At 36.5% G+C, this 15,460-nt stretch overlaps 1 protein-coding gene across 10 annotated transcripts in view; it reads left to right on the forward strand.

Moving 5' to 3' along the window:
• Positions 1 to 409: 409 nt before the first annotated feature.
• The window catches only part of LOC102091186 (sperm-associated antigen 16 protein), a 53,630-nt gene continuing 38,579 nt past the window's right edge, over positions 410 to 15,460 (forward strand). The window contains exons 1-5 of one of the 10 annotated variants that reach the window (XR_010473737.1): positions 410 to 809; positions 4,746 to 4,792; positions 5,177 to 5,275; positions 9,519 to 9,569; positions 10,411 to 10,538. Coding sequence is in view for 4 of the 10 variants with exons in the window: in XM_065069081.1 (XP_064925153.1) it covers positions 767 to 809; positions 4,746 to 4,792; positions 5,177 to 5,275; positions 9,519 to 9,569; positions 10,411 to 10,538 (368 nt within the window). In the remaining 6 variants the exon portion in view is untranslated. The remainder of the gene's footprint in view (positions 810 to 4,745; positions 4,793 to 5,176; positions 5,276 to 9,518; positions 9,570 to 10,410; positions 10,539 to 15,460) is intronic. The other 9 variants (XR_010473740.1, XR_010473739.1, XR_010473735.1 and 6 more) reach the window with 9 other exon arrangements.

The raw sequence follows: 15,460 nt of genomic DNA on the forward strand, positions 1-15,460 counted from the left end.
TGGGCATTTATTTTTGGTTACTTTACATTAATTCAAGCACTGATTCTGAACTCCTATTGTGTGCAAAGCCTATTAACTCAATGGAAATTTAGTGCTGATATCTCTAAGCTTATTTAAATTTTTTTTAAAAAAAGGAACAGAAAATTTTCTATTGAATCCTGCAGCCTTATCTCAAACTCCTAAGAGCCATAACATGTACTCTCCACAAATGTACATGGTATAGTATGTTTCTCTCCCAGACTTTTGCCTGGGAAAAATCCTGCTGTTAATTACACTGGAACATGCTGCAGGAACTTAATTGAAGCAACCGGTCCCACAGGGCAGAGCTCAGGTGATCCTGCAAACACCTGTTTCAGGAATTAGTCCCCTCTTGTGTGACTGAAGCAGTTTTTTTTTGCCTTTGTCCTGATGTTTTCCCTCTATTTAAGGAAAGGTGATGTACCCTGCTCGGGAAGGTCGCAGGAGACAGCGGGGGGGACCCTGAGAGGACACGGAGGCTTTGCCGCCGACCGCCCTGGAAACCTCCGGAAACCCCTTCGTGCCCCCAACTGTCCCGGCTGGGGCCGCCCCCTCGCTGCCAAAATGAGTGAGAAGCTTCGCCTTGACCTACAGGCAGCACTCACCGAGGGGAAGAAAGTGAAGTGTGAGTAACGCTAAATTAGCCTAAACCGAATTAAACGGCCGCCGGGAGCGTCTGTTCCCACGGCAGCCGCTCGGCGGGGAGCAGGGCGGGCGCCGCCCCTGGCAACGGCGGGAGGCAGCGGCCATGGAGGACGCGGCGAGCTCGGCGGCCTCCGGCTACCTGGACAGTATCCTTCCCGGAGTGTTTGCTTCCTCCTGGCCCGGGGCGGGGGCTGCGGGCACACCCCGCGTCCCCACGGTCACGGTCTCGGGGTGAGCGGCGCGGGCAAGCCGGTCCCTTCAGCGCTCCTGCCCCGGGCGCTGCTCCTGCCCCGGGCTGGGGGACCCCGGCGGCGGCTCGGGGGGCTCAGGCAGGGCTGGCTGGGGCTGGGGCAGGAGACCCGCCGGTTGCGAAGTTGTTTCACTAGCAAGAGGAAAAAGCCAAAAGAAGTCTGCTACTTTGCTGCTGCTTTCTGTGCGTTATTGCCCCAGGAGCCTAGAAAGGGCCATTATGCGAGATTTGGTTTTACTTTATTTATTTATTTATTTTCCCGCGGGTACAGTAGGGTCTTGCTCACTTGAATGAGATGTTTGTTTTCATTGCTAATGGTAACAGGCACTGAGTGATCCTTAGGAAAAGCGGGATCATTTTTTACCCTCCCCTGCGGATGGGGCAGCCTAAGCAAGAGTCAAAATTCTGACATGACTCTTCTCACTTGTGTTAGTTGTCTATCAGTAAATGCAAAATATCTTTTGCAAAATATTTATGGAGCAGTGACAAGATTTGTTATTTAGAGTCACAGTCCTGTAAAAGATGCTCCTTCAGTTTCCTGGTGCCTGTCACACAGAGTAACTGGCCAGATATTCCTGGGTTTGTTTAGTACTGAGTTTGAGAAAATAATCTAGACATAGTTTTATTTGCTGTGGCTTTCAGAGGTGAAAACAAGCAAAGAGTTAATTCTTTTCAAGATTGAGCTGTACCAAATTATGTTAGTTTATGGCTTTTAAGTGAGTAATTTTTGGTTAGATGATAGAAATTCTCTTTTGTCACTAGGTCAGACTAGCTCTGTCTTTTGTAGCTGTGAGCTGCCAAATCAAAATCTTGCAAGCTTTGTTTTAGAGGCTAAATAATCGTATCTTAAGTGTTAGGCCCTACCAGTACCTTGGTTTTTCTTGCCTTGCTATATCACCACTATAAAAGCAATACTAAAAAAAAGTGTAAGATTTGCCTCACTGAGCTTGTGCCTCAATTTCTACCTTCCTGAAACTACACAGCTGTTTTCACACTGTGGTGTGCTTAGAACAGAGCACTGCGTCAGAACTATGTTACAGTAATTGACGCAGTGTTTGTTGCAGAAATACAGTAGTTTTAAAATTGTATTACTTTCTTTCATTGGGCGCCTGTCTGTGGCTTTTGGAAAAAAAAAAAAAAAAACAAAAACACACACACCAAAAAAACCCAAAACCAAACCCAACTTGAAAACCAAACAAAACACATCATTTTTAAAGTAATGTTTTAATCTGTGCACAGTATTTACAATGACACATTAGTTTAGACCAGATTGCAAGGACAGTCAGGTCAGTAGAAAATTCAGGAAAAACCTAGTGTTTGCAAGTGTTTTACTGATGAAGGGTATGCTGCTGTGATGCTTGTATTTGCATTGAAGGATTTGATAGATGCAGAAAGAAGTAGTTTGAGGTAGTGGGGAAGGATCATAGAAAAGGTAGCTTTAGAAAAAATAGCCACTGGTCAGATCACTAAACATGTTGTGAAAAATTACTGGGTAGAGTATTTAAATGTACTTTAATTTTAAGTAGATAAATCCTGTGCAATGAAGTAAAGAAGAGGCTTAGGGGTTCCAGAGAAGTATGCAGATGTTTAGTTTGTACATACTTACTGCATAGATAAAGAAAACATCCCTTGCTTCATACTGAAAATGTTGTACACAAGTATTCACGCTATACAAACACCACTGTTTTTTCAAGTCTCATTCTTTAAAGAGAGCATGTGTAGTCAGCTACTTAGTGCTAGGATATCTTAATTTAACTAAAAAAAGGGGGCTTTTAGAACATTACTGTGACTAGTCAGTTTTACTGTGTCTCTTCTCTTGACCTGCCTGCTGCAAGCATCCTTCTTGCATTTTCAAACAATAGAGGAACCCTATTTCTCCTGCTTTGCACTGGCGCTTTGCTGTTGTTCCCTTTTTTAAATGTAATCAGCAGTTCAGATGAACTTTTCTGTCAGCTGAAGGTGTGAAGTCCAGTAATTAAGATGTGTTTCGTTAGAACGTAGTGAGAGACTGATGGAAGGACTAAAATGTTTCTGCTGTATGGTTGAACACCAGCCTGATACCCGATGGTTATCTGAAATCTGTTGTGTCAGCTCCTGAAAGTCATGTCTCAACATGAGCTATTTTCATCTCTGCTCTCTTTGCTTATCTTGGTGAACCCACATATGGTCTTGGAGTACCCTGCTGAGAACAGGTGCATTCATTGAACCTCACAAGTTCTTTGCCCTTGTGTTGAAGTTTTTGGAAGAGTTAAACCAGGTTTATTCTTGCTCTGATAGAGAGCAGGTTTAGGCCTGTTAAATCTAATAGTTTGGGTGTTCCTTCCTTATGAAAGAAAGCATAGTAATTTTTTTTCTTTTGAGGTGAGTTTCTGCATAGGTCAGGTTTTGGAACTCAGTGTTCCAGAATCAGTAAGAACAGAAAAATCATGCTTTTGCAGAGAGCAAAATTTGAGATGCAGAGGTGGTCACTTAAATTCTAGTCTTGTGTTCCACACCTGCAGGCTGTGATGTAGTAGTTTGGGAAGTGAATTTGGAGGTGTGTGTATGGCAGGCTTTTGCCTTTATGTTCTAAGCCTAGATGGAGGATTTTTAAGAAGCGCTTATGCCTATTTACATATACAATTTTTATAGTAAGTATGTAGTGTAGCAGGAAAGTTGAAGGTACACAATCATGCTTTGACTTGGTTACTGAAAGTTATGCCTTTATTCACTCTGACTTCCCTCTTTTTTTGGAGGGTGGTGTGTGATTTTTTTTGTTCTTTAGAAGAGAAAATGACATATCTCAAACTTTTGTCTCAAACCTAACATCTATGAAAAATGAATGGTGGTTATCCTTTTTTGGGACATGATCTTCAGCTGTTAGCTTTCTAGATGGTAGCAATTTAACTGATGGTTTTCTTGATGTGATGCTGGTGTCTAGAATGCGGATGGTAGTTTCACATATATATTGTACTGTGAGAACTGCAGCAAAAGGCCTGTTTGTTTTTTTTTTGGAGGATAATTCAGATTTGGTAAATGTGATGTAAAGCTTGAAAATAATGTATTTTTCTTTAAATCTGGCATGTGTGGAGTACTGAATTGCCAGTGTTTCTTTTCTTCAGATGTTAATTTCTGGCTTGTTTATGTGGGTCATTTGTAGGCTAACTGGTTTCCTAGGGAAACTGTCAACAGAGCATCTTGCTAAAAACACTTCTGTTATACTTTAATGGGCTGTGAGGCTAGTGCATGAAAAAAAAGTATATTTGTGTTGCATTTTATACCATTGGTAGTTGTTTTTAATGAAATGTTTGACTGTAAAGTATTTGAAGGAGCTGTAGATAATTTCCAAATGATTTTTTTTCACATTATGAAAGTTCCTTTTTATTGTAACTGTGTTGTAATTATTAAGGTATTTGTATCAGCTTCAGTAAATGGTCCTTTGGTGTTCAGTGTTTGATCTCAGATGTTTGTGTTTGAACTCATACCTCTGAATTTGATAAAAAATGCAGTTCTCTGAGAGCATGAAGTTAGTTATGCTTAGAAGCATAAAGTTGGTGGAAGTCTTGGTACAGTAGGACCCCTTTGAAAACTGATGATTGAGAGCAGAATTTAGTTAGAACAGTGCTTGACTTTGAGCTTTGGCATGTCTGAGGCAAATTTTAATGATGTTTGAAGCTGCTGTGAAAACTCTGAATCTGTGTACATTTTTTTCACCTAAAGGCTGAAAGAAGCCTTGAAAGTGTGTCATGTTCTTGTGTTATAAAGAGCAAGGGCTAAGGTGGTGGCATCAGATGTATAGGTAGTTGGAACTCATTACATACATCAGCTGTTTCAGACTTAACAAAATCTGCAGAACTTACCATAACAGATGACTCTAAAGATGACTCTCAGTATGAAGAGGTAATTTACTAAATTGATAATCTGGTATATGTGGTAGAATGTTCATGTTTCTTTCTTTTACTTTATCAGACACAAAAATGTCCTAGGAGAAATGACACAAATCTCCTCTTATAAAGTGTGATGATGCTGTGCATGTTTTGAATAGAAGTTCTAGTGTCTGTTGATTTGTTACATTTTACTTTTATTTAAATGTTAAATACTTTTTAAAAGATAGTTTATTTAGATGTTTCAACTTATTTATAATTAATGTTTCAATAATAGAAATTCTACTTAAATATAGCAAAATACTATTTTAACAAGAATGGGATTATTTTCAGCAGTTGTCTTGGGAGTGGAAATATGTATAAAATATGCCGATACCTAACTTTAAATCATTTTGTTTAGGTTTCAGCAGATGATGAATTTAGTCTTCAGGAAGATGAGGAGGATCTGGCAAAGGCTTTGCAGACTATTCAAGAGCAGGCTGAAGATGCTCGAATTTTAGTAAGAACTTCCTAAACATTAAGACTCTGTCTGTAGTTCAGTTGGCATTAGTGGCATAAAATCTACACATCATAATTTATTTTAATTTTGAAATATTTGTGCAAAAAACATTTCTTATTTTTTTAGAAGTGTACGAGGTGAGTATATGCCACAGAGAAAAAGGCAACTTAGGTTTCCTGTATTTCATCTTGCTTTAACTCTTGTTCATTTTCTATTCCATAAACAAGCTTTTACTGCAAATGACTGTAACAAATATATGGATAGATTCTTTAAAATATATTGTTTTTAAAATATATCAGTACTTCAGGGTTTCTTTATCTGAGTAGATGGAATAAGTGTGTGATCCCTGACACGTGAAAGAAACTGCGTACCCACAGAAGCTTGTGCTTGAATACTTTGCTGAAAAAGAGTGTTTGTATATTGAAAATAGAGTGGGATGTTATATGTTAAATCAATGTTAATCACAATCAATGTTAAATCACTATGTTAAATCAAAATATTAATGAAATTATAAACCACACTGTTAGTTTTTAGTAGTTTTTGACACTTCTTACATTTACAGTTTGATTTCAAAACAGTCATGTAATAGTTCAGAGTTAAACAATTGGATTATTATATGGCATTTTCCAAAATATGGTTTACCTAAAGTTACTTGCTTATAACAAAGTAATGGAAAGTGCTTTTCCTGCTGTTTCTTATATCACCACTATCTTATAGCATCATCGGTAAGCTATCATAGTCTTTGTTTTGCAAAACCAAATGATTAATAATGAAAAGATAAAATGATGTGAATGGTTCTTAACATGAAAATGGAGGAAATGTGCAATTTCTTCTGCATTAGTGCATATCAGTGGATCACTTTGTATTTTAGATCAAACTTTGAATGAAAACTGACAATACCGCAGTCTTATGTGTTCTGAAACTGAATATTCCTGAAAATTAAGAGAAAGATGGCAGAAGTTTTTAGAACTGAAGATGCTTATGTTAAACAAGTGGTGGAAATTCTTAATGTTCCTCAGGGGTAGCTGAAGTTGTGTCCATTTAAGTGTGTAACTTGACATTCAAATAACAAGTGAAACAAGGAAACATATTTTTAGTTTAATGATCTTTTGAGTGCTATAATTAAATAATCTTTTATCTCTTTGTTGGTTGAAATTTGAGTGGTAGGAAACATACTAATATCTATTCCATCTAACCAAACTGGAGAAAGTGTTACCTTGTCTTACAACAAAAGAATGTGTGTGAGTAAACACAGATTCTTTTTGATTTCGTGCTTGTGCTAATAGATGCCTGCCTTCTTGCTGCTTGGCTTATTATTTGGAGGCTTCATTTTTTCAATGATTCTGCAACTGAAATAATATTTTCAGGCTTTAGACTGGAAGACATGAATAGAAAACTGTTTTAATACATTTGCTAGTTCCTAGACAGCTTTCATAACAATTTACTGTATGTTTTGCAAGGCTCAGCAACGAGATTGTTTGATGTTAATTCACTGGAAAAAAACAAGTGCTGCTGTAAATGCTTTTGGTGACTTAAGTTAGAAGCACTGTTTCCTGTTAATTAATAATGAATCAATATCCATACTCTTGGCACAGTAGAAGGCTATCTCCACTTAATAAATAATTGGTACACTTTTTCAATTATTAGCTTCTAATATTGGCTAAAATAGGTTAAATTAGGTAACAACTATATCCTGGAATAGCTACTCTGTGCTAAACTGTTTTCAGTGATTTTGTGTATTTGCTGTTCATAGTAGCTTGTATACCTAATTGTGTGTTAAAGATTGTGTTTCAATACCAGATGCAAATCTTTTTGTTAAATGAATTATATAGAGAAGGCACAGATAAAGTGAGTACCCACAAATATTTAAATGATTTGTCAAATGTAGATACCATAAATATCCACAGTTTCTAAACTGAGTAACTATGGATTTTCATGCTCTGTTAAAAATGTCAAGTAAAACTAGGAAAATCTAAGAAAAATGCTTATTGTCAAACTTCCTTCCAAAGTAATTAGCACTACATACTAAGTGAAGAGCAGCAAACATAAGCAAATGAGATTCACCTTTAAAAACAATTGGTGTGTAGGAATTAAGATTGTTTCTACAGGGATATTGAGACATGTTTTATTTCCTTATGGATCTCCACATATGTGTGGTGAAACTGCCAGTCTTTAAGGAGTTTGAAGCTTGCTCAGCAGTTACAGTTCATGTTTTTGTTTGGATCCTAACAGGGAAAGGAAGGTGATGGAGGTCTAATCTCCAATTACCATTGCCCACTAGTCTGGTGGTGAAATGGCAGCTGACTCAAAATACAGCTGTGCTGGGCAACACATACTTTGGATAACAGTGATTCAGCCTGCTGTTCCTGTTCTGGTCATTGCTTGTCCTTTGCAGTTGCAACTCATAATTTTTTTCTGTTCTCCTTGTTTTGAGACACGGTAAAGTAATATGAATTATTTTTAAATGCAGGTGACGGGATACAGAATTTCTGAAAAGCCACACACACAAAAGAAAGCTGACTGATATACTTTCTTTACTAGTTACAGCTATTACATTTCCATTCCAGGATCTTTATTTTCTTAATATCCTAAATGATACTCTGAAGTCATAATGCCCTTAATTGACCTTATATTTTATGTAGGTTTAATTTTTAATTTGTTTGATAACATTAAAAATCTGTGAATTCCCTTTTGTAGTTTTTTAGTTTAGCATTAATCTTCCTTCATAGGACAGACATTTTTGTGAGTTGAAGTCCTTAAGGTTAAGCTCATAGCAATTATTTTATTTTACTGTGCATATTTACATTCCTTGTGCTCAAATGTTTTAAGATTGTAACTGAAAAATAAATATTTGACTAATATTCAGCAAAGCAAATATTTAGTTTGTTTTGATGTAATGGTCAGTAGTTTTTGTCTATACAGCTTCTGTAGTGTGTCTGTTTGCATCATATGAATGGCTTGTCTGTTCTCATTACTAAATAGGTAAATATATACAAAAAATTAGCGTTATACCATTCTGAGTAGTCATCCAAAGCTAAGATAAAATTAAAGGAAGTTGTTAGCCTAGTGTCACTCAGTCTGCAGAAGAGATAGAAATTTAATTCTGGTTTCCTGAGGCTTTGTTCCAATCCTGTGCCTGTTAGACTGCGTTCATGTTGTCTTATGTTGTTCCCTGATGGAGCTTTGGTTCCTGAAATGATTTTCGGTGCTAGTATCTAGCTAATAAATTATCTTCTGCTTGAGTGAAATGAATTCCTATCATATTTCCATTTCTTAAGGCAATCAAGCGGTGTCGTGTCTTCTGAAGACTGCCTTTATCAATGTGTTTGGGAAACTACAAGCAATATTAGACATTTGCCTCACTTAGAATAAAGAAAGAAAAGAAGGAAGGAATGCAGCTGCATGTCTGCAGATGTACTCTTTGGTTCTTTTATTACCACAATTAGAAAACAGACCTGTCTGATGTACTGTATTCTCTAGTAAGGAAAATGTGCTAAATATTGCATTGCACTTGGTATATTGTATTATTCATAATACAGTGCTACATGGCCCTGATTGTACATGCACAATTCTTTCTGGGTTGCTTGGATTAAACACAACTTTTTCTGTATAATACAAAGTGGCTATGAGATTTTTTTTTTTTCCCAGTATAGGGAATGCTGTGTGTTTTTATTTTAGCAAGAGAAATGCCTTTATCTTCAGGTAACTTATGCAGTTACATTGACAGAGTTCCCACTAAGGACATGAATAAGCCATAAATGGATGGAGTTATCAAAAATCCCTGGCCTATAGATTATTTTTTAAAATGATGGAGTAAATAATTTTCAGTCACAGGCTTCAGTGTGTCTTGACAAATTTCTCACTGGAATTTTATTCAGTCTTGCTAGTATTGAAATGAAGAATGTAGGTATGTATTTAAGTTGCTTCACTTCTTTACAGTGGTATTCTTTTAATAATATGTAGCTCACATTATCATAGAGTCAGAGTTTCTTTCAAGAGCACACTACACGGTACTTGTCAGGCCCAGATTTGTACTGTAGTCCTCTCACCGGGAGGAGAGGCATGTGTAGTACCTTGTTGTGGTGGAGTTCCTGAATGCTGAGAGCTTCACATTTAGCGATGTCAAGCCACTGTAATCCATTTCAAGTCTGAATGAATTAAGGCCATCTCTTTGGCTGCGAAGTCGTGGCAGTGTCTCATCTGGTTATCTTCAAACACGTTTTGCATCTTAAAATCTCTCTAGGAGAACCTAACAGAGCTATGCACTGAGGGGGCTGAATGGGGTTGCGTGAAGGTAAGAAATTTGCATTGCAGAAGAAAACTGTGAAAGGTGGTTTTTTTTTTTTGGTGGTTGTTTTTCTGTTGTTTGTGTTGTGTATGTTTTTTTTGGTTTTGTGGGTTTTTTTGTTGTTGTGTTGTTGTAGTTTTTTCTTCTCCTCTGTTGTGGCATTGCTCTGATTTGTTTTGATTCTGCTTTTGACAACTGTGCCTGACCCATGAGCTGATCTTATCTTAATAACTGTCTATCTGGATGGCACTGGAGGAGCTGCTAAGGAAGCCTCAGTGCACCATCTGTCTTCTGCTAACACTTGTCTGGCAGCTTCACTCAGTGTCTGCATATGGATGTTGAGAAGAGAGAACTGATCTTCGTGAGACTTCCTGAGATATCTAATGATGGAGATGCAGTTCTGTCAGTCACTCCATTGTGTGCGTCGTTAGAAAAAGAATATAAGCCTTTTTACTATCACCTTGGACTTTTGCCTTTTTCATTAGTTGAAGTACTGATTTTTCTCATCAGTTGTTTTGAAGGTTGCTGAAAGGTGCAGGACTATGAGAAGTAACACTTGTTCTCTGGTCAGTGACAGAAAGTCATCTGTCATTTTAAATAGTTTTAAGTCCGTATCAGATTACATCAGGTTCAGAATACGTGTTTAAATCAGATAATTTTTAGAGTTATTTCTCTATAAATTTTCACAGAACTTGACATTAGAAGGATCAGTGATTACACAGCTGGTCAGTAAAGGCAAGGGAAACATTCAGCTGTTCTCCAGTAGATCTGTGACTTCAGAAACAGAAGGTATGATAATTACATTTCTCTTGTAGGTTTAATAACAATTGTCAAATTTTAATTTCAGGCTTTGCAATCAGTTCTGACTTCTGACAAATCAGTGTCTGAGATACCTGAAGCAATGGATGACTTCTTCTGCAATTTCCTGGTCAGAATGGGAATGTCCAGAACCCTTGACTGCTTCCAAACTGAATGGTAAAATATTTTAAGTGACAATGTTACTTTTAGAATTAGGAAATAGATGCTTAGGATTCAAATATTTCCAGTATTTCAGGATATATTTCTAGAAAACTCTCCTGACTACAAGTAATTTGTAAATACATAGTGTTGTACCAAAAAAATATATTCATGTTGAGAATGAGGATATGAACTATTGTTTTAAGGACAGACTTCCAATAAAGCTGACTTCGGGGATCTCCAAAATAGGTACCTTTGAAAGGACTGTATGCGTTTCACCTCTTTAGATATTTACAAGCCTGAATTCATGACCTGAGGCCTCTTATATGACGAATGGAGGGAAATACTCATTTTCAGGATGCAACTCATTCCATCTCCTTTAGGATAAAATTAATTCCGTTATATTTTTTCAAGTGTATTTTGCTCTCCACTGGCTACCAACGAAAACTAGAAACCAGCTGCAGTGCAGAAGTCACCATTGGATCAAATAAGTCCAATGCAAAGTGACGAGCATTTTGTTTCAGCAGTGCTGAGAAATCATGTGGCTCTATTTTCTTCTTTCCAGAACCCAGATGCCTGCTTAAACTCCATATTTTGTAGTATGGTATAGTATTTTCTCCTTACTTATTTGGGTATTTTTGGACATTTTTCATAGATACCTTTTTTTTTTTAAGTAGAATAGTCATGATTTTTGACACTTGGTAATTTTCAGTATATCAGTCAAAATAATATGGTTGGTTAGTCTGTTTTTTTTTCTTCTTTAAATTTTATTTAGCAATCAGATAAGTAAACTCTTGAGCTGTTGCTATCTTTTCCCCAGCTTTTATAAACTGCAGAGACTTTGTCCATACTTCTCGCAAAGTTTAAAAATATAGCTTTGTATAAATATTCCCCTTTCTCCACTCCTTTTTTCATATATGGAATGCTGCATGGTGGCTACTTCTTTTAATACTGATTGAGAATGATGTGCTAGGAGTGCTGAAAAGCTGAATAGGAGAGCTTAATTATTTTGGGAGCAAGACTGCTTGTCATCAAGTTTTATTGAAATACTCCCAGTTAAAGGTTGCTTTGAATCTGCAATTTACATTGGAAAGGTTCTGAGAAGTGGAAACACTTCTCTGAATTATCCTGTAGTCAGTCTTCACACATCAGAGGTTCTCAGAATTGTTAATAAGGTTTTTGAAATGGTTTAATTTGAAAATAAGTAAATTTGAAAAGTTAGGACCATCTTTTTTTCCTACAAAAGCCTTGAAGCTTTTCAATTTTATTGGAAATAGTCTCTAATGAAGAAATTGTTGCTGTTGTTTGCAACGCTGTGGCCTTATTAGCATTGAGCTCACCAATCAGCTGTTGCATTTGAAATTAATAATGATCTGGTTTTTGATAGCATAACAATATGACTTAACTGATTCATTAGAGAAGGAACACTATAGTTCTGTATTCTTTTCCAGCAGAACTGGTATGAATAGCATGAAGTTTGAAGGAGTTTAGCAGTATTTATGGAAAATGATAATGAATACTAGACAGACATAAATAGTGACCTTTTTATGACACTGCAGCTTTCTTTGAAGCACTTAGTCTGAATTTATATCAATGGCAAGATTCAAATTGCTCTTTAACGGGACAAGAAGGGGTTTTAGCAGGCTCTATCTTGTAAATCCTTAGGTGTATACATATAATTTTTCTCTATAAGTAATATTTTAATTTCACTAACATTACAAATGAGCTCAGCATGTCAGGATCTAATCTGACTGTATTGAGACTTTTGCTGCAGTAATACCTTATTTCAAAATGTTTCATGGTGGCTTGAAATAGATAATTTACAATATTAATGAAAGTGAGAGCAGATTAGTGTACTCAGGTTCCTCATTATGTATGGCGATGACACTCGCTCTCATGCTGTGGTGATCAAGTACTAATGGAATTTAAAATGAGAAATTAATTATCGCTGAGAAAATTTATCAAAAGCCTTGCTTTGAAATAATTGTCTGTCTGAGATCTAAAGGTCACTTAAATTGGACCAAATTATGTGTTTATTTCAGAGTTTGAGAAAACATTCTGTTGTTCTATCCAGCTGTATAAAATGTCATGATTGTTTTATTTCAAGCCAAACCCACTATTTTTCTATAATGCAATGAATAATTTTATCACACTTGTAGTGAGTTTTTTTTACTCATGTAGATTTTTTGCACATATACTTTTTCTTCCTCTTGTAGTTTAAGGAATGTAAAATTAGGCTTAAATTATTTTTAGAATATCTAATTTACCATTAAATTTTCTATTCATTTGATATAGAAGACATTATAGGGCTTTTGTTGCTTATTAAAGACACTGGGTTGACAGCTTTGGAGCATGAAGTGCAAGGGCTGATCAACTGTAAATTCATGCATCTGATAGTCTATACCTCCTAATCCCAGTAAGTTCACTGCTGCTGGCAGCACGTTGCCAGCCTGATGACCAGATGAATCATTTGCTGTTCACAGATATGCATGGAGCTATTGCTGTGATTAGTTAGTGCACTCGTTGGGCTGGTAATCTCCAAGTCTTCCTAGAGACCTGGCAGTGTTTCAGCTTGTGAGGAGAAGAGCTGCAGACTAGTTGTGGAAACATGATTTGAAAATTCTTTTCTGTTTGTGGTTAAAATTATGAAAAAACATTTGTGACCAAGCAAGGTTAAAAGCTATGTCTGTCTTGTGTATGCCTTGCAAAGATTGTCTGGGTTGTGCATAACAGCACATGGAACAAACCTACTATGTCTTCTCTGAGTATAATGGTAGACTCATTACAAAAAAGTTCCTCCTTGCAGAATGAAGAAAATGAATATAGGTTGTGATCCTCCATGTCACAACTCCATGAAGATAGTGGAAACAATCTGCTTATTTCAAGCAAACCTAAGTTTCCTCTGTTCTGTGTTCTGTTTGGCCTGGGAATCATATTGTCACATTAATGTATGTTGTACTTCTGCATCCGTAAATCCTGAGAGAAACAGGGGTTAGCAGTTCCAGGACAGCATCACAATAAAACAGATTCAGTTTTGGGATTAGAACTGGCTCAGAACACAAGTAAAGTAACATCAAGTTTGATTTGAAAAAAGCCACGTGGACATACCTACTTTCTTGCTTGTATAACCAGCATAACATGATAACATAAGTTTTCTACTTATATGCCATAACAGATTGGAGGAGTACACCAGGGGAAAAATGTGCTTTATTTTTCTGGGCTTATGTCTGTCTCAGCCTTCTGCTGAAACTATTGAAGATGTTATCAACTGGAACAATAGTTATCAGGAAGAATTTCTTGTAAAAGCTAGAACTAGAAATTTTAATCCCTCTAGGTGATTTATCCCTTGGTAAAAGATTATCCTGAGCTACATGTCTTTGTTGGAGGGCGTCCCTGCAACCTGATCCTTTAGAGCTCTTGGAAATCTGAATTTATTGCAATGTATATAGTAATGATATATAAATTTTAGTCAGTCTGCACTTGGCTTTGATCATAAAATCATAGTTGACCATATGTTCCTTAAGTTTTCAAATTCTTGGTTAACTTTAAATAGTGATTCAGGAATAATAATGTGGTTATTCTGAAAAGCTTAGCAAAATGTTTGTGTGTGCTATGGAACTAAATTTAATTTGCATTGTGGTTCCCTTCTGTAATGGAAAGAAGTGAGAACAATAGCTATTTGGCAGTCAGCTAGGTTTGCGGGACTTCTGTAAGTTTTCGGGGATTAGGTTGGTGAAAGATAATGGGATTTCACAATACAATTTTGTTTTGTGGTTTTCTCTTCCATTTCTACTACATACACAAAATGCTTCATTTTTTTTTTTTCAAGTGTTCTTAGACAAGGGCATAGTGAATTTATAGGCATTAATTGTGTTTCATTAAAATTCTTTCGGAATTCTTAGCTCTGCTGGAGTTCTTCAGTTATTTGTGTCTGAGTCTCTGTGCAGGAATTTGATGGTTTTCATGAGGTGCAGCGAAGGCATTTAGTGGAGAAATTTTGTTGGCAAATAAAGAAGTATGTAGAGTTTTGATCACTTGCGATGAGAAGTGCCTTTGTCTTCCATATTTCCAATAGGAATTGTACCTGCTCATCAGCCAATGTTTATTTGGGTGTGGGGTGGAAAAAAATAGACTAAGCTTCTTTCTTGGTGTTAAAGCTTGTTGCAAGTCTCATTTGCTTAAAAAATGAAGCAATGGTAGAATAAATTTTGCTTTGGACATGTTCAGTTTACAAAAACCTTTCATCTGCTGGTGGGGGGTGTGAACGACAGCTTAATTTATAGGGATGAGAATTACTAGAAATATTCAAAGAATGCAGAGTAGTAGCTGCCAATAGGAAGCCATTTGAACATAAGACTTTTCTAATGTTCCCCTTATTTTTTTTGGACAATGTTAAGTAATATTTGCTTCTCAAGTAAGAACCCCTTACTCTAAAAACACTCTGTTTCTGCAACATGTTCTATTGATCTAGGAATGCTGTGCTTACTGTCTTCAGCTTTCAAATCTGCTGCTTGTGTCCAAGCGCAGGAAATAGTATTTTTATCTCTAATGACTGCTGTTCTTCTCATGATTTTTATTACTTGGAAAAAAATGCACATATTCAATATATTTTTTTCTATTGAAAAGGCAAATAATGTTCATATTATTCCTTCTAATGAGTTCACACCCAGAACATCTTCCAGTTGTAGTTAAGATCAGCAGGGAAGATGATTGTGGGCCTGTAGTATTTATGATAGAAATGATTTATAGCTCCATTGAACGTATGCTGACTAATATGGCTACAGTAGTGTACAATGTATTTGTCTTCAGTGAGTCTATAAAAGTTTGTACCAACTGAAGATCTTGCTTTTCTGTCTTCTGGGACAGAAGCAAATGGAGAAATAGATGTTTCATACAAACATGTTCTTGATTCTGGAATCACCTCTGCAATGTTTGCACAG

The sequence above is a fragment of the Columba livia genome, chromosome 7, assembly GCF_036013475.1.
Source record: "Columba livia isolate bColLiv1 breed racing homer chromosome 7, bColLiv1.pat.W.v2, whole genome shotgun sequence".
Classification (NCBI taxonomy): Eukaryota; Metazoa; Chordata; class Aves; order Columbiformes; family Columbidae; genus Columba; species Columba livia.